This window comes from Neophocaena asiaeorientalis, unplaced genomic scaffold (assembly GCF_003031525.2).
Source record: "Neophocaena asiaeorientalis asiaeorientalis breed wild unplaced genomic scaffold, Neophocaena_asiaeorientalis_V1.1 scaffold129, whole genome shotgun sequence".
NCBI classification, from domain to species: domain Eukaryota; kingdom Metazoa; phylum Chordata; class Mammalia; order Artiodactyla; family Phocoenidae; genus Neophocaena; species Neophocaena asiaeorientalis.
Genome location: NW_020172446.1, coordinates 7,487,692 through 7,507,713, shown reverse-complemented (window position 1 = coordinate 7,507,713; position 20,022 = coordinate 7,487,692). Strand labels below are relative to the sequence as shown.

The 20,022-nt window shown below is 53.8% G+C and overlaps 1 protein-coding gene across 7 annotated transcripts in view; it reads right to left on the bottom strand.

Moving 5' to 3' along the window:
* RAP1GAP2 (RAP1 GTPase activating protein 2) overlaps positions 1 to 20,022 on the bottom strand; it is a 185,617-nt gene that overhangs the window by 8,086 nt on the left and 157,509 nt on the right. For 6 of the 7 annotated variants that reach the window (XM_024735479.1, XM_024735490.1, XM_024735518.1 and 3 more), the window contains 8 exons: positions 18,047 to 18,118; positions 17,444 to 17,530; positions 15,951 to 16,085; positions 6,643 to 6,780; positions 4,772 to 4,890; positions 2,158 to 2,271; positions 1,790 to 1,901; positions 1,398 to 1,524 (listed from right to left, as the gene is read on the bottom strand). In XM_024735479.1, coding sequence (XP_024591247.1) covers positions 1,398 to 1,524; positions 1,790 to 1,901; positions 2,158 to 2,271; positions 4,772 to 4,890; positions 6,643 to 6,780; positions 15,951 to 16,085; positions 17,444 to 17,530; positions 18,047 to 18,118 — 904 coding nt within the window. The remainder of the gene's footprint in view (positions 1 to 1,397; positions 1,525 to 1,789; positions 1,902 to 2,157; positions 2,272 to 4,771; positions 4,891 to 6,642; positions 6,781 to 15,950; positions 16,086 to 17,443; positions 17,531 to 18,046; positions 18,119 to 20,022) is intronic. The other variant, XR_003001888.1, reaches the window with a different exon arrangement.

The window sequence follows — 20,022 nt, the reverse complement described above, 5'->3', positions numbered from 1 at the left end:
AGCATCCCTGACCTCTGCCCACTAGATGCCAGCAGCACCCTCCCTTCCCCCAATCATGCAAATCAAAAATCCTCCAGACACTGCCAAACGTGCCCTGGGGAGCAACGTCGCCCCAGTTGAGAACCACTGATGGCACTACTGCTTTATTCTCGTTGTGTAACAAATACTTAGGTTAGCAGCTCTAAGGCTCTTATAAGTCTCTCTTTTACTCTTCACACAACCAACCATACGAGGTAGAAACTAGTCCCCTCCCTCCATTTTTCACTTGGGGAAACTGAGGCACAGAAAGACTCAGTAACCTGCTCATTGGCTCATCACTAGTAAGTGGAAGATCCAGGATTTGGACCCAGCCTCCAGAGTCCTGCCCCCTACTATGCTGCTCTCCTCGAGGGCAGGACCAAGGCTCTGATTTCCAGGCACCCCCAACACCCAGTGGTGCCTACAGCACATGTCCGCTTGGATGCCCCTCAGGCTCCAACCCCTCACCCTCTCCCCAGAGCTGGCTCTGCCTTCTCTGCCCGACTGTAGGGATCACAGAACCCTGAAAGGCCCGGACTCCTTGCCTTCCTTGAGCCCCCACTAGTGAGCCTGTACATCCCTTGAATCCACGTCCTTCTCCCATTGCCCCAGACAGCCCCCCAGATCCATGGCCCTGTCACCCCTCACCAGCCACTGTGGCCCCTCACTGCTCTCCCTCCCTGTGCCCACTCCCCAGCAATCCTTTCTGTTCAGCCAGCTGCAGCCACCAAAACGGTCTCTCTCCTTCAGACGGCGCTTCTATACCTAAAGGACCTTCAAAGACTGAAAGCCCTCCAACGGCTTCCACTGCTGGCAGGATAATGCAAAATGCTCACCAGGGTCCCCGTGGCAGCCCCAGCCTGTGGTCCTAACCACTGTCTCCTCTCTCACGGGTCCCCTTCCGTGCACTCCAGCCGCACTGAACCACGTGTGTGTCCAGCACACAGTCTCTGGATTCCCCCCAGGCCTTTCTACTGTGGCTCGCTCTGTCCACCGGCCACACTCTTCCTACCTCTTATTTCTGTATTATCAGGATGGTCGCTGTGACCAAGGGGCCCTGGGTCGGTGATGGGGTGAGGCGAGAGGTCAGGGAAAGAGCCTCAGCTTTCCAATCACACAAGCCCAGCTCCTCTGGCAAATCACTGCACTCTCTGAGCCTCAGTTTCCCCACGAGTAAGGAGGGGATGAGAACACAGGCCTCTGAAGGGTGATGAACCGATGCGGTGAGCTGGCAGCGCTGGAGGCCCTAACACTTCGGGGCTGAAATAGAAACAGGCCCGTTCCGCGTGCCTGGGGCATGTGCCCCAGCAGCGACGGCCAGGCCGCAGCGCCGCCTCCGCTGGGCGCACGGTGCGCACCGCCCGCAGGACGCCACTGACCTGTCGGACTCCGGCTCATGATGACGGGGGTGGCGGCTGCCCCCAGGCTGGGGCTCTCGCTGCTTGGGGACGGGCTGTAGACAAACACCTCCTGCTTGAAGGGAGAGGTTGTGGACGGCTGGCTGCTCTGGGGAGAGAGGCTGGGCGAGTGACGCAGCTCCACCCTCGGCAGCCTGGGACAGGCAGCCGTCCACTGCCCCACCCCGGGCGCTCCCAGAGGGTGGCGATGGCCGACTGGGCCCTCTCCTGTTTCCACGCTTCCCCTTTTATCTGCGGAGCCTGCAGGGGGCTCTGCCCACAGTAGCTATGTTAATGCACGGAGCGGTCTCCGGCTGGGCCCAGGGTGTCCCCCCCAGACCCCGCTCCCCAGCGTTGGACGCGGCCACACCTACCCCACTGTCACACTCCTCCATGACCTCGCCCTCCCCGGCCGTGCTGCTGCTTGTGCTGGAGGAGGAGCGGGAGATGTTGGCTCGGCCATTCTCCTTCAACTTTATGAAGGGCCTGCGGGGGAACAGGAAGGCAGGCTCTGCTCACACGCCGAGAGCCCCGCCACGGCCCTCCCGGGACTGAGGACGAGGCAGGCCCAGCAGGCCTGAGCTCGCCCACCAGCAGCCCCCCGCGTGCACCTGCTGGTGGACTTTTGCGTTCCGGAGGGTTCCCAAGGCAAGAGACTCCGACTCTCAGCTTGCCTGGAGCAAAGCAAATATTCCCGGCCCCGGTGGCTAAAGCCAGCCCCTCCCCACCCCCACTCTCTTACTTCTCCTTGCTGGGGCAGATTTCCGGAGAGCTGGGATTGGATGAGGTCTCAGACTTTATCTCCTGAGAAGAGTGTCCGCCCTCTGGGGTCTTCGGGTTGCTGGATGCACTGTCGCTGAGGAAGTGAGGAGGAAGAGGAGTGAGGCCCTGGGCCCAGCCCCCCACGCACCCCCAGCACTCGGCACCATGGGGACCTGTGGGGCATAGTGGCCGTCAGAGCACGGCCACCGGACCTCCATTCCCACCCGAGCCCCCCTCAGACACTGCAACAGACAACAGAATTCTCTGCTCCATCAGGGGTTACTCCAGGCTCCTCGGTGAGCGTCAACACCTATCAAGCAAGAGTCCTGGTTGATGTCCCTGAACCCAAGTCCACCCCCCACCCAAGCTGGCCATCCCACCCAGCAGAGCTCCAGGTCAAGGGCAGGCCACAGAGGGAATGGAAGGGGTCTGGGACCTCCACCCAACAGGGAAACAACCCAGTACACATGGGTTCCTCAGGGTGCTGGCCAGGCCACCCACTGCTTAATTCCAGGGGACACACTTCACAGACTGTAAAATGAACGTTCTGGATCCGGCCCTTGTGCTGGGACGTGGGCCACTCTCGGCCCGGGGCTCCAGGGGTTCCTCCTCCTCTAGTTTACCAAAGACCATGCACTGACACCCACTGTTTAGCCGGTGCCCGCTGCTGGGGACATGATGGGCCTGTCCTCAATGCACTTCTATTTTTATAACAGCTTTATTGAGATATAATCCACATACAATTTGCCCATTTAAAGTATGCAATTCAATGGTTTTTAGTATATCCACAGAGTTGTACAACCATCACCATGATCTAATTTTAGAACATTTTAGTCCCCCCTAAAAGAAACTCTGGACCCACTCACAATCACTGCCCATTCTCCCCTCCCCCTGGCCCCTGGCAACCACTTGTCCACTTTCTGTCTCTATGGATTTTCCCATTTGGGACATTCCATATAAATGGAATCATACGATGTGGTGTGGTCTTTTTGTGACTGACTTCTTTCACTTAGCATAGTGTTTTCAAGGTTCATCTATGTTGTAGTAGGTATCAGTACTTCACTCCTTTTTGTTGCAAAATAATATTCCATTCTATGGATATACCACATTTTATTTACCCACTCAATGAGTGATGAACATTTGGACTGTTTCCACTTTCGGCTATTATGAATAATGCTGCTGTGAACATCTGTGTGCTAGTTTTTATGTAGACACATGTATTCTTTCTCTCGGGTACATACCTAGGAGTGGAATTGCTGGGACATTTGGTAACTCTCTGTTCAACCCTCTGGTGAACTGCCAGACTGTTTTCCCAAGCAGTTGCACCATTTTACATTCCCACCAGCTATGCATGAGGGTTCCAAATCCTCCACATCCTTCCCAGCACGTGTTATTATTTATCTTTTTGTTTTATAGACACCCCAGGGCCAAGAGGTGACTCAATGCACCTTTAATGAGGTTGCTAATGACCTCCTAATTGTCAACCCGAGCAGGGGTTTGGGTCATTGAGCTAGACTTCTCTGCGTGCCTGACACAGCTGCCCCTCCCTCCTGGAACGCCTCCTCTCCTGGCCTCTAAGATCCACCCCCTCACCCCTACACCTCCAGGCTCTCTCCTCTCTCATCTTGTTCCCAGTCTTCTTCACCGGCTCTTCTCTCTCCACTTGCCCTTAAACGCAGGTCTTCCCCAGGCATTCTATACAACCCCCTGTGTGGTTGTATTCCTTGGTCCCTCTCTAAACACCACCTCCACCCCCAGGGACTCCCATCTCTTCTTCTCCAGTCAAGGTCTCTCTCCTAAGCTCAAGACCTGCAGTTCTGACTACCCCCAATTCTGCCCTTCTCTCCTGGGGGGCCCACAAAGACTCACTCACATGTACAGGTTCCAAACAGCTTTTCATCCCCCTCCGTAAACCTGCCCCTGGTCCTGCACGCCCAAGCTCAGGGGATGGGGCCATCCAGGGCTGCAGACAGACAACTTGGAGGCCTGGACATCAGCCTAAAAGCCTCCCTTTCCCTCACAAGACTGTAAGCTTCTGGAAGGCAGGTTTGCATCTTCTGTAGCTCTGTCAGAGCACTGAGCCCAGCACACGGCAGGCACTCAGCAATGCTGCTTGCCAAATTAAATGACAAGAGGGCTCAGTGATTAAAGGATCAGAAAGTCCATTAGCTGGAACTGGTTAAGTATGATGCAATATGAGAGTTGCTTTAAAAAAGAGAGAGAGAGAACATTCTAGAAGCCCAGAGGAAAGTTTGATGAACTCTGCCTGGTAGAATCAGGGAAGGTTTCCATAAGAGCGGACATTTGAGTAAGCACTGAAAAAGGAGGCAAAGAAAAAAAAAGAATCCAAGCAATGTTTCTAGTTTGGGTCAAAAGGCAACAAGGACAACTTTGGAAAGTCCCATGCAGAGACCAGGCAAATGTGCCTCGGTGGATAAGGAGCTGAGTGGGTGACGGGGGTGTGCAGGTTCCTGGAGGAGGGAACAGGGTCAAAAGGAAGGCATCTCCTGAACCTACACAAAGCCCTCCCCAAAGATGGCACCTGACGGCTGCAGCAGTGGTGAGAGCTGACAACCCCCACAAGGCACAGTTACCATCGTGTCCGGCTGTCCCCTTGGCCTTCAGAGCCCGTGTGCAGACGGGGGAAGAGCCCCGACCTCCGCTTGATGGGGCTCCGTGACTGGTTCTTCGCTGTTGCCACTGCCACCGGAGGCTGTCAAAGAAACCGCCAGAATGAGTGCTGACCACACCCCCAAACGCAGCTCTCCTTCCTCTCAGCCCCCTTTCTGGTCTACAATAGGTCCTGCAATCCCCAGCTGGCCTGGAGGAGATCCCAGAAAACAGCGAGCCAGCCAGGAAGGTTGGGATCTAGTAATGGGATCTGGGACCCTAAGATTCAAGCTACCTGCAGCATGTTTTCCTGGGTTCTTGAGCCAAACCTCATGGCCCCAGGTAACAATCTACCAAAGACCAGAATTCTTGGAGGAACATGGGGTCGGGGCCACCCTAAGGAGAGCCCTGCATATTTATAAGGACAGGATGACTCGGGGTCACAGACTGAGAACCACAAAGCTGAGAGCCCAGGGAGAGACCAGGTCCAGCCTCACGCTTTACCAACGAAAAAGCCGTGGAGCCGAGGGGCAAGGGGCGAGGAGACTCGGCCAAGGTCATAATAGCAAATCACCAGCAGGTGAGCACAAGAGCCCAGGGCTCCTGACTCTCCATCAGCTGCTCACAAAGAAATGGGTCCAAGCTGGTGTCACAATAATAAGACAGATCAGGAGCCGCAGAACCAGGTCCACATGCAGCCCCGGGCAAAGGGGGAGCCGCCCAAGAACATGGCCCTGCTTCAGCCACACACAGGGGGACCATGGAGAGGTGGGAGACTGAGGACGGGGAGACAAGAGCCTACAGCCAATCTCTAGAGCCCACCAGGCTTCTAACCCAGGCCCCAACTTCTGCCATCCACATGCTGTGCAACCTTGGGTAAGTGACAAAACTCTCTGGGCCTCAGTCTCTTCACCCACAGAATGAAGATAACTGCTCTGCCCTGCTCACTTCATAGACGTTCTGGGAGGAACCAGGTAATAGCTATGAAAATACTTGGTAAGTTAAATGAATTATGCAAGACCATTTAAAATACTAATCGTTGGTATCATGATGGATGTGTTCCACTATGAAAAGAAAAGAGGGGAAAGGAAAGGAAGAGAAGAGAAAAAAGAAAAAAAGAAAGAAAAGACTAGTCTATACAAATCCAAAGTCACTTTGCTTTTTAAAAGGACTGACTGGTTCCTTCCCTGGCCAGCCCCTGGTGTGAGCAGACCACACTTGAACCCACAGACCTGCCAGGCTCTCTCCTTGGGAATCGTCTACACAGTGACTAAGAGCTTCGACTTTGGATCAGGGAAACCTGCATCCAAATCTCAGCTCTTCAGCTTACCTGGGTGACCTGTAGCAAGTTACTTAAAACCTCTGGGCCTCCTTTTCCTCAAGGAGGAATGGAGAACAAACACATCAATACCTACCTCAGACAGCTGTCACAGGATCGGATGAGATAATGACCGTGACATAGCTCGGTGCCTGGTGCACAGCAAGTGGAGGGCAGCTACTGTTATCATTAATAATAACAAAGCAAGGACACCCTTCTCACAGTCACGGGTCCCAAGCTCCCAAGCAAAGAAACTCGCTTCAGGCCCATTTTGCAGGGTTGGCCTTCAGGAGGAGGCCCAGTTGTTGAGGAAACTCAGAGAACAGGACAACGGGAGGGCCTCTAGGCAAGGCCAGCCCCAGGCGCTGCCTGGGATGGAGGCTCCATTTCAGAGGGCAGGGCCTGGGCTCACCTCCAAAACAGCCTCAGTTTCCCTCTGTCATCACTGGTCTCATCACCTGGCCCAAGCCTCCCCTACTGAGGCCTGGGGGACCCTCCCTGGGACCCATATGCTGCCCCAGGGCCTGCGGCTCTCACCGAGAAGGTAGTCTTGGTGACCTCCATGCTGTTATGGGAGATGCCCCCGCTGAGGCTGCCGGGGATGCCCCCGCCATGCTGCTTCTTCTGGCTGCTCACCATGGTCTCCATGGAGTGGCTGCGCACACGGATGGCCCTCTGTGGGGAGAGCAGGTGACAGGGGCCTAAGGGTTGGAGTCTGGTCCCTCTCGATGACCTTGTCCCACTTGACAGGGTCTGCAGACACAGCCTTCAGCCTGTGCACACATATTCACACACACACACACACATACACACATACACACATACACACACACACACACACACTCTCTCCTTCTCTCTCTCTCTCTCTCAGTGGCCCACACTACAGTCACTACAGTTTGCAGAGAATTTTCACATATTCCATCCTATGCTCTGGGAATGGGTGGCTCTTTGCAGGCAGAGGTGAGGGAGGACACCGGCCAGGGGGAGTCTGAGGGGTCAGTACCCCAGCTCCCAGCAAGGTGGGCAAAGGCTGTTATCCTCATCTTACAGGTGAGGAGAGTGAGGTTTGGACAGCTCACTAAACCCAGGTGACCCTGGTCTAGTTACCACCTCTCCAAGCTACAGCTTCCTCAACTAAAATGGTTGCGGTACGCGGGCCTCTTACTGTTGTGGCCTCTCCCGTTGCGTTACGGAGCACAGGCTCCGGACGCGCAGGCTCAGCGGCCACGGCTCACTGGCCCAGCCGCTCCGCGGCATGTGGGATCTTCCCGGACCGGGGCACGAACCTGTGTCCGCGGCATCGGCAGGCGGACTCTCAACCACTGCGCCACCAAGGAAGCCCGGATCCCCCAATTTGACTCTTTTCTTTGCAGAAAGCTAAGTGTGCTTCTGTGTTTAAACACTGGATAGCCCTTCTGCCGTCATCCCGAAGCGCACTTTGTGCAACGTGGAATACGCTCACCTCGCTGAACCATACGGGGCTCTTACTATTCTGTGCATCAAGCCTCCCCGCACACTTGCAGAGGCTTAAGAACAAGCCTGAAACCTGGCACAGCTGCTAGTGGAGGAGACGCACGCTCAGACCGGGCGGAGGCGTGGGGTCTCGGAGCACAGAACTGCTTAGGCCTACTTAGGGCCACTGAAGAGCAAAGGGTACGTGGGCAAACACTGAAGTGTCCAGGAGGTCAGGGGCTTGTCACAGAGCATGCAAGAATGAGAAGAGCTAAAATCAAGATTGCTGAGCCAGCAGCAGGGAGGGACCTGCAGGCCTACGTTGGTCTGGAACTGGACCCAAGGGCAGTGGCAGTTCTCAGATCGACCCAAGGGAGGATTTCCCGACAAGGGAAGTCCCACAGGATCCTAACTACCATGTGGATGATGCTCCGTGGTTCTGGAAGCCTTCAAAGATGACCTGAGAGTCTAGGAAGGGAAGTTTCTCTCTAGTAACCCCCAAACCCTCCCATCACTTCCCTGTAATCACTCATTCGGTCACTCAGTAATACAGCCAGGGGGCTTCCTGTTGGTGGCGCAGTGGTTGAGAGTCCGCCTGCCGATTCAGGGGACGCGGGTTCGTGGCCCGGTCCGGGAGGATCCCACATGCCGCGGAGCGGCTGGGCCCGTGAGCCATGGCCGCTGAGCCTGCGCGTCCAGAGCCTGTGCTCCGCAACGGGAGAGGCCGCAACAGTGAGAGGCCCGCGTACCGCAAAATAATAATAATAATAATGCAGCCAGGTGGCAATGCAGCTTAGCAGTCACAAGCATGGAGTACCAGGGTCCAACTGCCAGAATTTATATCTGGGGTCTCTGCTCCATCACCCATTAGCTGGTGCCCCTGGTAGGTTCCTCATCTTTTCTGAGACTTGCTTGTGAAATGGGATGGAGGAAATCTACCCTGTGGGGCTGTGGTGAGCATCCATATAGAGCTCTTAGCAGAGGGCCCGGCACATCGTAAGTACCCCATAAATGTGGCTATTCTTATGGTTAATCATAGCATTTGTTGCGTACTTCTCGTGTGCCCGGCACTGTGCCAGGAACTGGGAGAATAACGGGAAGGGAGTCAAAGAAGTGGAAGACACCTACCTCCAAGGAACATACAAGTCAGCTGGGGGAACAAGACACGTTCCTGCAAGTAGGGCAATGCTAAAGACCCAGGGCCCGCGGGTGCGCCCTCTGCATTCATTGGTCATCCAAGGCCCCAGGGCCTCAGGTCCATGTGCAAAGACACAAGGATGCGGATATCACTAGTTGCTCACATACAGCTGCCCTCCCCCTCCCCCCACATCCCTTGCTGGCAGAGCCACTGTTGATCAAATGTCCCTCTCTTCCTCCACGAGACAAAGGAGTAAATCATGATCCATCTAAGGTAGTCACATCACCCATCCCCTTGCCAGTGGAACATGAAGGGACATCTGCTGGGGGCTGTTCCCAAAAGGGATGTGACTTGTCTGCTCCTGAAACCGTAGCAGCCACCTTGGGGCCGTGAGGGGTCAGGCCTGAGAGGTAAAGCTGATGAGCAGGGGACAGCAGAGGGGAAAGGGGAAGGAGGCTGGATGACCGTGAGCCACCCTGGGCCCTACTTTAAGGGAACTAATGGATTTTCCTTATTGTGTGAGCCAGCAGAACCTCAGCTCCAGAAAACTGACGTAGAAGGACGCTGCCCTCATCCTCACTGGGTTCATTCCCGCACTCACACACACGTGTCGGCTTACACACTCCACGTGCCAACCTCCAGATGGTCTCGTGTGGAAGAACTAACCTCCTTCCCTCCCTTGAAGTATCGAGAGAAGAGCTTGGTCTATGGCAAGGTGGCCCCAAGAAACTAGCACGAATGTTGCTCCCAACCCAAATAGCAGATACCCCTGGGGTCTCTCCCCAAGGTCAGGAATTCTCTAATCTCTGACCCAGCCAAGGACCACAACCCGCCTGCCTTTCTGTCCTGACGAGGGAAGCTGATTCAGAAAGGAGGACTGTTTGCAAATAAGCATGGAGCCTACCAGCCTTGTATTCCTGATGTCACCTAGGCTCTCCCGTCTGAGCCAAAGACACCCCTTAAGGGACCTCATCTCTCTCCCTCTCTCTCCCTTTCTAGACCACAGAACAGAGTCCCCTAGCAACAGTTTCCTGCAACATGGTTAAAATAGCCAGCACATTCTATTCATTTCATCCTGCAAAGATCATTGAGTCACAAACCCTTTGGAGAACTGAGGGCAGGAGAGGTGGGGTACCACTCTGAGGGGTTCCCTGGATAAACATCAAGGTTCCTTAAATGAGTCAAGTGCTCCATAAATCTCAGCATCATTTCATTCCATTGGTGTCCTCATGTGCTGCCCCCACTATTGTCATCAACAATGACATGTTAATTAATCATTTATATTGTAATCTGTTCCTCGATGTCTCTTTCCAGAGAAGATTTGACATGGGTCATAAGCCCTGTGTGGTGGTATCTGGTCTACTGAGCTCCACATACATGATCTTATTAAATCCTGCCACTCTGAGATGCAGAGAGGATGGCACTGATAGAAAAGGTCCCAGGACTTCCCTGGTGGCGCAGTGGTTAAGAATCCGCCTGCCAGTACCCGGGACATGGGTTCGAGCCCTGGTCTGGGAAGATCCCACAGGCCACGGAGCAACTAAGCCGTGCACCACAACTACTGAGCCTGTGCTCTAGAGCCCGCGAGCCACAGCTACTGAGCCCACATGCCTAAATTACTGAATCCCATGGGCCTAGAGCCCGTGCTCCGCAACAAGAGAAGCCACTGCAATGAGAAGCCCGCGCACTGCAACCAAGAGTAGCCCCCGCTCACCGCAGCTAGAGAAAGCCCGCGTGCAGCAACGGAGACCACATGCAGCCAAATATAAATAAATAAAAGAAAAGGTCCCTAAAGGTAAAAGATTACCCAGGTCACACCTCAGGTAAGAGATGGAGCCAGGACCCAAATCAGAACCTGGGCCCCAGATAGAAGGGTCCCAGGATCCCCAAAAGTGGTTCATATTGAACATGGAGTTCAACTGGTTGATGGACTAAGGGTGACCAGAAACCATGGAGCTTCAGCACCTCTCCCCCCAAACATCTCCAGCAGCCTGGGAAGAATCTTCTTGAATGCCCTCGGTGCTGCTGTCTGAGTCAACTAGATAAGCTGGAGGAGATAATGGGCTGACATGGAATTCCAGGGATGTGCAGGGGAGCCATCTGCTGCGCAAAGCAAACAGGAAGGGGTTTGAACGCTGGTTCTTCCAAGCACAGTATGGGAACCTTTTGGAGACAGTCCCCTCGCCTGTAAACACGAGGATGACATGAGACAGGATGTGTCCACATGACCAGACACCTGGTGTGTTACCTGCTTGTTCAGGGTCAGCCCTCCTCCCTCACGCTTAGGGACCAAAGGAGAGAGAGACTACGGCTACTTCAAAATCCTAAAATAATGCTTGATTTGGACAAAATCACCCAGTGACAAGGTCTCAGGTATTCCACGTTTCAATGTGATATAGAGCTGGAAGTACCAGCCTTTTCAAGCTGGGCAGATCAGGTAAAGGGTGAAGACAAGAACGGAGGGCAGGGAAGAGGGAAAAGGCATGTGAAGCCTTCGCAGGGGCATCAGCTCTGCAGGGACCATCTGGACCCGCTCCCACTCAGCCCCTGTACATCCAGGCCATGGTGCACCACTCCTCTGCTCGCATCTTCCCAGGGGCAGGCTGCTCACTGCTTTCAAGGCTGCCTGTTCCAGCAGCGGACAGCCTGACCTTTGGAAAGGTCTTCCGCGCACTGACCTGAAATCTTACCATTTCTGGCCCCTGGAGTCTTAGACTTGTCTATTCCACATTTCACACAGCTGTCCCTACCTGTCCTCACGGTCTGCTCTCCTCCCAGCCAATCACCTGCCCTCAGCTCACCTCCCGGCTTACGTTCGAAAGAGTTCTCCTTTGGGGGTGTCAGAAGAGAGAGAGGGAGTCACTTTCTCGGTACCTGCTATGTCACTTCATTTCACCCAGGGGGAACGAGCACCTGTTGGTATCACCGAGGGAGCACGCATCCTCTGGGTCAACCACAAACCTCGCTTGCTTAAATGGGTTTCGTGAGTGTTTCAATTTAACAAACTCAACTTAAGGGACACAGTGCACAGAGATGAGCACTGAAGGGGACATGCCTATCGGTACCAGGCAAGCAACAGAGGCAGGGGCCCTTGGAGAGAAAGATGCTAATTGCTGTCCTGCTGAGATGGCTCCTAATCAGGAAGTACTAGGTCCAGAACAGGGTCTTCTGTCCCTCTAGCAGCCCAACGGGAGAAGGAACTATCCCTCTGCATCTCCACCCCGAAAGACCAGAGCTCCAATCCGTGAGCTCCAGGGCTGGCCTGCCTGCAGGTACTTCTGCAGGGATTTCTGCTCCTTTCCTGCCACTAGGGGTCAGATCAGACCCGTGCATCAACTATCACAGTCCCTCAGATGCTAGAGAAAGTCACCTGACAACTCCCTGCTTGCTGTGGTCCCAGTTCCAATGACACTGGGTGACCCTCCCCTCCCTGGGCCTCCATCCCCTTTCTGCATGATGAGGTCAGCAGAGGACAGGGCTAGCTCAGTGTTTCTTAAGACATGGCTCACATTTGTTTTAGGTACAAAGCGTGTGGCTACATCAAGTAGCATCACTCATTTCATTACGGACCAATAAAAACACCATGAACGGCTGGCAGCGCCTGAGAATGACATTTGAGAACAACTGTCTAGAGATCAGTATCTTTCAAAGGTGAGTAATGTACACTCCTTTATATAGAAAACCTTCTTGCAAGACTCCAAAAGTATGTCCACGGACCTCCAACAGCAGTGGTCCCATGGACTGCATTTGCAATAAACCTACTTATTCCATAGAAATATCTTTTAAGTGTGAGTTTAATGGCAAATATATATTTAATCTAAATATATATTTAGATTATCATCCAAAGTAAAAATGCTAAACTTTAAACTGTTCGTAGAACTGGCAGATCCCTGAGAATATCTCCAAACACCTCAGTTTGAGAAGCAGGTGTAGATGTCCATAAACCAATGGTTCTGTTTCTCATGAGAAAAAAATCTTAAATTACAGCCAGTGGGATTGAAGTAAGATGTGAAGAGCTAATCTAAGTAGTGTGAGGTGCCAGGTAGCACAGCCCACGGCAGTGATGGGTCTGCTCCTTGGGACAGAGACAGAGGGTCACTGCCCTGGATAGTGGGGGCAGAACAGTCACAGAGGCAAGGGCAGAGATGGCTGAGATCACTTTTAGTCCTGGGAATTCTTAGTTATGTTTCCCTGAACCTGTGAGATGAAAATTTGACAGGAACGAGATAAAACATGCAACTTTTCTTCCTGGAGTCACTTCATGCACCATTCCTACAAGCGGGATCCCATGGAGGTCTGGGTAAGGAACTCCAAGGGAATGCCAATGATTCTGACACACAGCGCCATCCTAGGCGCCCACAAAGAAATACCAAAACTAGAAACAGTTTCCTGAGCTGGGTCAGACCACAGGCCTGGCCACAGGCAAGACCCAAACATCAGAATCCCTCAAGCCACTGGGCTCCATGCTGCTAAGCCTGGCCTGCTCCCAGCTTGGGAGACGTGAGGGCAATGACGGAAGGGACAGGGCAAAAGAGTAAGCCCAGCAGTGTTTGCAGAAAAGCTGATCATAACCGGCAGAGCTCTGAAGGCTTACTCTGTGTGACTGACCATGACCGTGACTGCGTGACTGTGACCATCCCCTCCCTCACCCCGCAGTGCTACCTCGGAGATAAGCAGGGAAGCAGAATGCAGAAGTGGGTCTATCTTCAGGCTACAAATGGAAGGATTTAGGGTTGAAAAGATGAGTTCCCTGGATTATAGGATCAAAGACAAGCGATGATAAAGTCTTGAAGCATCTCTCTTGGAAAGCCCTTTAGTCAGACCCTGTGGAGTCAAGGACAGATCAACTGCTTCTCCTGCTGGAGGGAAGGGCCTGGACAAATGGCCCTTAGACTCACAACCTGTCTGCAGCTGCTGGGCTATTTTATCCACTGTCCACAGCCTACAAGCTTTTCCAGGTTATAAAAATATTTGAAATCTGAAAAAAATCATTATTAACTCCCAAATACAGAAAGAAACCTGCAAAACTGAAAGCAATTTGCTTCCTTACATGTCTGCAAAATATAACATGAGGTTAGCTAGTCAACTGGAGCTCAAGTCTTACATAAATTACATTGACTGTGGGATGCAGGAACGGTTCGATACACTTGCTATGATGGGGGGCAGAGCCTACAAAGGTTTTCCTAATGACCAGGTGTCACGTTCACCCCTCTCTTGGCTGGGCTAGCCAACCCGGCTCCCTCTTTCCTCCCCTTTCATCTCGACTCTTATCCCTCATCCCCCTTTTTCTTGATTTCCCAATTTCTATTTCACCCTCGCTGCCACTGTCCACCACAACTGAAACAGATGCCCCAGGAATCTCCCACCAGCCTAGGCGAGCAGCTCAGCCCCTACCCCCACTCCCATGAGGAATCTCAGCAGCTGACCCCAACTAGGCCATCGGAGCTCTGCCCTGCTCTCTGTGGTCCAGCCTGGCAGCGAGGGACGGACCCCAGGCTTGCCCGGGCTGGGCTAGCATGGGTGGAATCTTAATGGAGTCAGGAACCAGGAGGCAGTGTCATGTAGCTGTTAAGAACGCAGGCTTTGGAATCTGGCAAACCTGGATTCAACTCCCCTGTCTGCTGGGTGACTTGGGACAAATTGCTTTGTCTCTTTGAGTCTTAGTTTCCTCGCATGTAAAATCACACCCATCATTATTAAAATTGGGTATGAATTATCATACCAAAATTATTATGCCCATAATAATAGCCTTTCTCACAGGGCACAGAGGGCAGTCATGAGGCTTTCAATGGAATAATGTATGTTAAGCTTTCACTTTCCATGAAAACAGTAATAACAGCTAACACTTCTACTGAGCATTTCTTGTATTCCAGGCCACATGTATTTCTCCAGGCATTATTTCAAGGAGTCTTCCCACTGATTCCATGACAGAGGTCCTATGGATCACCCCTGTGCTGTAGATAAGAAATCTGTCGCTCAATTGACATATATACACTACCAAACGTAAAATGCATGGCTAGCAGGAAGCTGCTGCATAGCACAGGGAGATCAGCTCGATGTTTTATGACAGCCTAGAGGGGTGGGATAGGGAGGGTGGGAGGGAGGCTCAAGAGGGAGGGAATATGGGGATATATGCATACATAGAGCTGATTCACTTTGTTGTACAGCAGAAACTAACACAAAATTGTAAAGCAATTATATTTCAATAAAGATGTAAAAAAAAAAAAAAAAAAAGAAAAGAAATCTGTAGCTCAGAGACTTTAAAGACCATGCCCAGGATCGCACAGAGCTGGGATTCTCATATAGGCAGGTCTAACCCTCACCCCACACATACCGCCACCAAAAGGGTAGCTTTACAAATCATTTTTGCAATGGGCAATCCAGCAGAACACTGACCTAAAGATCAGAAAACCTGGGTTTGAAACAAGGTTCTACCTCTCCTGCAGGTGTAACGTTTTGAGCAGCCCTTCAGCCTCTCTCAGCCTATCCCCCTGTGTGTGAGTGAAAAATAACAAGACCCAAGTTCTGCTAACTGCACAGGATTACAGCCAGCCTCAAATCGGATGCTGGATGTTAAGTGCTGGGTGGACCAACACGCACTTGGCAAGCATGTGATGATGAACCTTTTTTACCCCATGCCAGCTAAGTGTCTGTCCAAGCTCTATTTGAATACTTCCAGGGACAGAAAGCTCACTACTTATTTTAGTAGCTCACTCTGGTTAGAAAGCTCTTCCCTTGGCAAAGTCCCCGAGGACTTGCCTGTAACTCCATCCCACCAGCCCTGGCCAGGTCCTCCACTGCCCTGGCAACTGAGAACGATCCTTGCAGTCTCCCACACTGGCTGCTGAAGATTCCTAAGGCTGGTTTCCTTGCTCCTGCCATCCTGCCCTGGGCTCCCCAACCACAGAAAGAGGCAGATGAAAGCAAGAATGTTCTTGGCTTGCACGGGCTCCTCTCCTGCTACTAACTCTTCCCCTGTTCCTTCTTACCAGACTCCAGGAGTCTGATGAGGAGATGATCCAGATCAAAGACAGGATGTGGAAGATGCCAGAGACACTGTCGGCTGCTCTGACCACTCACACTTCCTGAGACCCCTGCCCTCTGCAAACATCTGTGATGCCCCTGCTGGTCCTGCCACCGCTGGCTGGCACTCGGGCTCTGGTCTCAGGGTCACGTGGACTTTGCCCTGCTGTCGTCCCTTGTTTGGCCCCCGCCTCCCTGCCCTAGCAATCCCCGGCCGCTCTTGTGCCCGTACCTTAAAAGACTCCAGGAATCCCCCATGGCCCCCATTCTCAAACTTGTCCTCTTCTGGGCCCAGTCCCAGCATGGCCTGAGTGTGGGCGTGGAGTTCATCGTGAAGGTTGTCCAGGAGGGCGGCCCTCGTCCGGTCCTGGAAGGGAAGAGGGTGGGGGCTGTGAAGCTGGCACTGACGACAGAGCTGTGCCCTCTCCCTGGGGGCCTCCCGACACCTGGCCCAAGGGCTGTTCTTCTGGCCAGCTGCACCCCGGCAATGGTATGGACCGATATCCAGGCTGAGATCCGCTCTCACAAATGCTGCAGCTAACACTACAGCTCCGGGCCAGGCCCTCTGCGCTCTTCCCTCTGCCTCTTCTCCCTGGGCCATCCTGCCCTCCCATGGCTCTGCCCTGATGACTCCTAGCCCAGATCTCTGCCCCGGGTGCCGCCTCCACGTACCCAACTGCCCGCAGCTCTTCTCCATCCAGATGTGCGTCCAGGGCTATGTATACAGCCTCCAGGGGGCGCCATTCACACAGACCAGGACCAGCCCTTTCCACAGCCCAGCCTTTGCAGGCACCTCCAATCAGCAGGTCCAAACAGATCTCATCTCCAGCGGTCCCCATGTCAGCAAAGAGCCCAAGACAAAGGCCCAAGAGCCACCCCACCAATCCCACTTACCCCTACCCTTATATACTGGAGTCCATCAGGTCTTCCTGATTCTGACCATTTCCTGTGCCTGGTGTTAAGCACACTGTCACTGTCTCTTTTGGACTCCTGTAATAGCTTCTAACTGGTCACGCTTCCTGCCCTCCTCGCCTTCAATCTACCCTCTCTCCCACCTCCTCCTGAACTTTATTAGGGACTCATCACCTCTAGTTCTAGTTGATCGGACCCAACTAGCATCTCTAGGTGGGCCTCCCACCATTCCAGGCCCCACATGAATCCTTCTTAGGCCACATCCAACCCTCTGCAGCTCCCTCACAAAGTCACGCTCTGAATCTGCCTGGCCTTTGCTCATGCTGTTTCTCATGCCTGGAATAACCCTCCCCACTCTTTCCTCCTGGCAAAAGGTTCATCAGATATCCAGACTCAGCAGCTCAAGGGCCACCTCTTCCAAGAAGCCTTCCCTGAACACACCCTCCATTCCCCATCAGCAGAAGCAGCCTCTGTGCTGGTCTCCATCACAGTCCAGCTCACGGCATCATACCTGTCTCCCATCAGCCTATGAGCTCTGTAAGGGCAGGAACTGTGCCTCACATATCCCAGTATCCCAGGGAACAGAACAGAGCCTAGTACACCTAGTCTCAATAAATGGTGATTGGTGAATGGTTGACTAGACCTAAAGTTTGGATGGAATTCCCACAAGAAGAAAGAGCTCCATATCAACACAAGGCTGAAGGCTCAGAAGGGCAAAGATGGTGCTTCCCCACCTTAAACAGCCCCCAAGAATAGGCCTCCAGGAAAGGCTGTCCAGGAGGGCAGGAGGAAGATCAGAAACCGCGCTCTCACCTCCAGCTTTGCAAACTTGTCTGACTTGCAGCAAGCATTCTCTGCATTGGTGAGCTTGGTGAGGAGAAACTCCCTGAACTCCGGGCCCTGGAACAGACAAGACACCCCACCCTTAGCTGTTGCCCAAAGGGCTTCAGCCACAGAAAGAGGTAGGCAGAAGAGGGGGTCTTGGGAGAGCCCCTGAAAGGTCCCCTTCCGACATTTCATCAGTTCTAGCCCAGCCTAAGCCCACCTGCTAAGACGCTAACATGGAAACCAGCTTCCCTGGTGCTGGAAAAACCAACCCTCCACACCCACAGTGGCATTTCCATGACTGGAAGCCCATCTGTGCCCAAGCCTCCTGGTACTGGAGCATGGCATAAAAACCCTTCTTTTAGCAGAAAGGCAACCCCAGTATCAAACACCCTGACAAAAGGCCCTGTGCTGGGCCAGGCTGGCGGCACAAGGAGAGGTGGGGAGAGACCCCAAGTGAGGAGATTCCCCAACCCTGCTGAAGGTTCTCCTAAAGCTCTAGTCCAATTCAGCGTCCCTGCAACCACTGACACTCAGGTGTGAAAACCTGGAGTCTCGGACATGAGAGGAGCAGAAAGGAGAATTTCTTACCTTCTGGAAAACAGGGGGGCTGGGCAGAGGTGGGCCGAAGGCCGGCACGTCTTCCCGTGCGGTGACTGCGACCTGAAACGCAGAAGCTCGGTGTGGGCCAGGAGGGAGGAGACCCAAGCTGAGGATGACAAGAGTTCCAAGCCCTGTTCCTAGGGGACCTACTCCCCTTCTCCCTCCTCCCCTTCCCGGAATACAAATAAAGAACCATCATTGGCACACCTGAGTCACTGTTCCTAGAAGTGGGGCTGGATGGCATGGAGCCATCCCCATACCCTCATCTGCATTCCTGGAGGCCGGAAGCAAGTTTGGCAAGACGACTGGACAGGGCTGAAGAGCAGCCTGGAACCCTAATTCTAATGTAGTACAAGAGCCCAGGAGATGCTATCGCATTACCTCATTCGACTGGGATGCTAATCCTACAGAGAAGGCACCAGCAGAATTATTAGCCCTGGATTCCTGATGAGGAAACAGATGCCCAGAGCCGTGGAGCCTCAAAGGCACACAGGAGATCAGCCCCGGAGATGAACTGAGAGTCCAGAGCACCCCGACCCTGCTCTGGGATTCTTTCCGACAACACTGACTCCCAAACCTGGCCAGACGTCAGAATCACTTCAAGTGTTTAAAAATAAATACCGATTGCATGGGCTCCACCCCAAACCTACTGAATCAGCAGCTTTGGGGTGGAGCCAGGAATCTGCAACCATTAAATGCACCCGAGAGCTTCTGTGCGGTCAGTGGACTGGTGTTTGGGAGCCCTGGTCTCAGACACAAAGGGTCGGTCAGGCCGGGCAAGGCTGGAACTAACAGAGCGCCAGGGCCCGGCCTGGGAATTGGGGGTGGAAGGACACCAAGGCGCTCTGTGTGAGGGTCTCCCAGGCTCAGGACAGGCCCCACACCTCCCTTTTCGCTCTCTGCACGGAGGTGCCCTGTGTCACCTGTTCTCAGCCCCCAAGGCTGCAGGCCTCTCTGGAGACTCTGCCCTCTCCCTTCCCCGGCGGCTGCTGACGCGAGCCCAGCCCTGGCATGCCGCCAGCCTCCCCAGCCTGTGAAGTAGGGCAGATGCAGAGTCTGCCAGACCGGGTGAGCAGGCAGCTCGGAGCCAGGCCAAGGAAAGGCCGGCCAGGGTCTGCAGGGGAAGGGAGCGGGAGAGGGCTGGTCTACATGACTTTCTCTCCCCAAGTGCAAGACTGTCCCCATGGCCCACACGGCAGTGCCCGGAGTCAGGAAATGGTACGTGCTTGGCTGACGTGATTTCTGGCTGGTTCCAGCTGCCAAACAGTTCCCCCTCCACCACCCACCGTGCACCCGTGGCACAAGTCAAGAATTCCACCCACGGAGCCAAAATTGGGGGAGAGGGAGGGGGAAGGCCACTGACGGGCTGCTGGCGAGGATGAGGCCAGAGGCCAGGCCCAGCTCTCCCCTCTTCCCACCCCGATGCCCCTTCCTTCTCAGGCTCGCATTGGAGTAGTCTGTGCCGACCGGGTAAGGAGCTGCAGATAAGCTCTTAAATCCACCCGAGTCTCCCAGCCAGACGTGCCCACGAGCCCACTGCAGCAGCCGGGTCAGACAGGCGGGAGACAGGATCCTTCCTCTGATGGCGACTCTCTATCCCCACGCGCTCCCTCTCCTGACCCCTTTCCAGCGAAACACCTGGGCCTTTGTTGTTCCCTCCTCCTGGGGACGGTTGGGTTGCCGAGCTGAAAGCAGAAGCTGCTTGAACACAACCTCACCTTCCTGTTTTCTAAATCCAGCCAAGGCCTCCCAGCAGGGGTGGGGGCAGGGCTTAGAAAGACAGAGGCAGCAGGTGACTGGGGAAGAGACTCTTCAAGAACTGGAAAGCGGAAGGAGACAGGGGTGTGTAAGTAATAAGAATACACCAGGGAGGCGGGGAGCCTCTGAGGACTCCAGACTTCATAAGATCCCCACGTCTGTCCAAGCATGGCCTGGAAGCCCTAGAGAACCACAAGGCTGCTCAG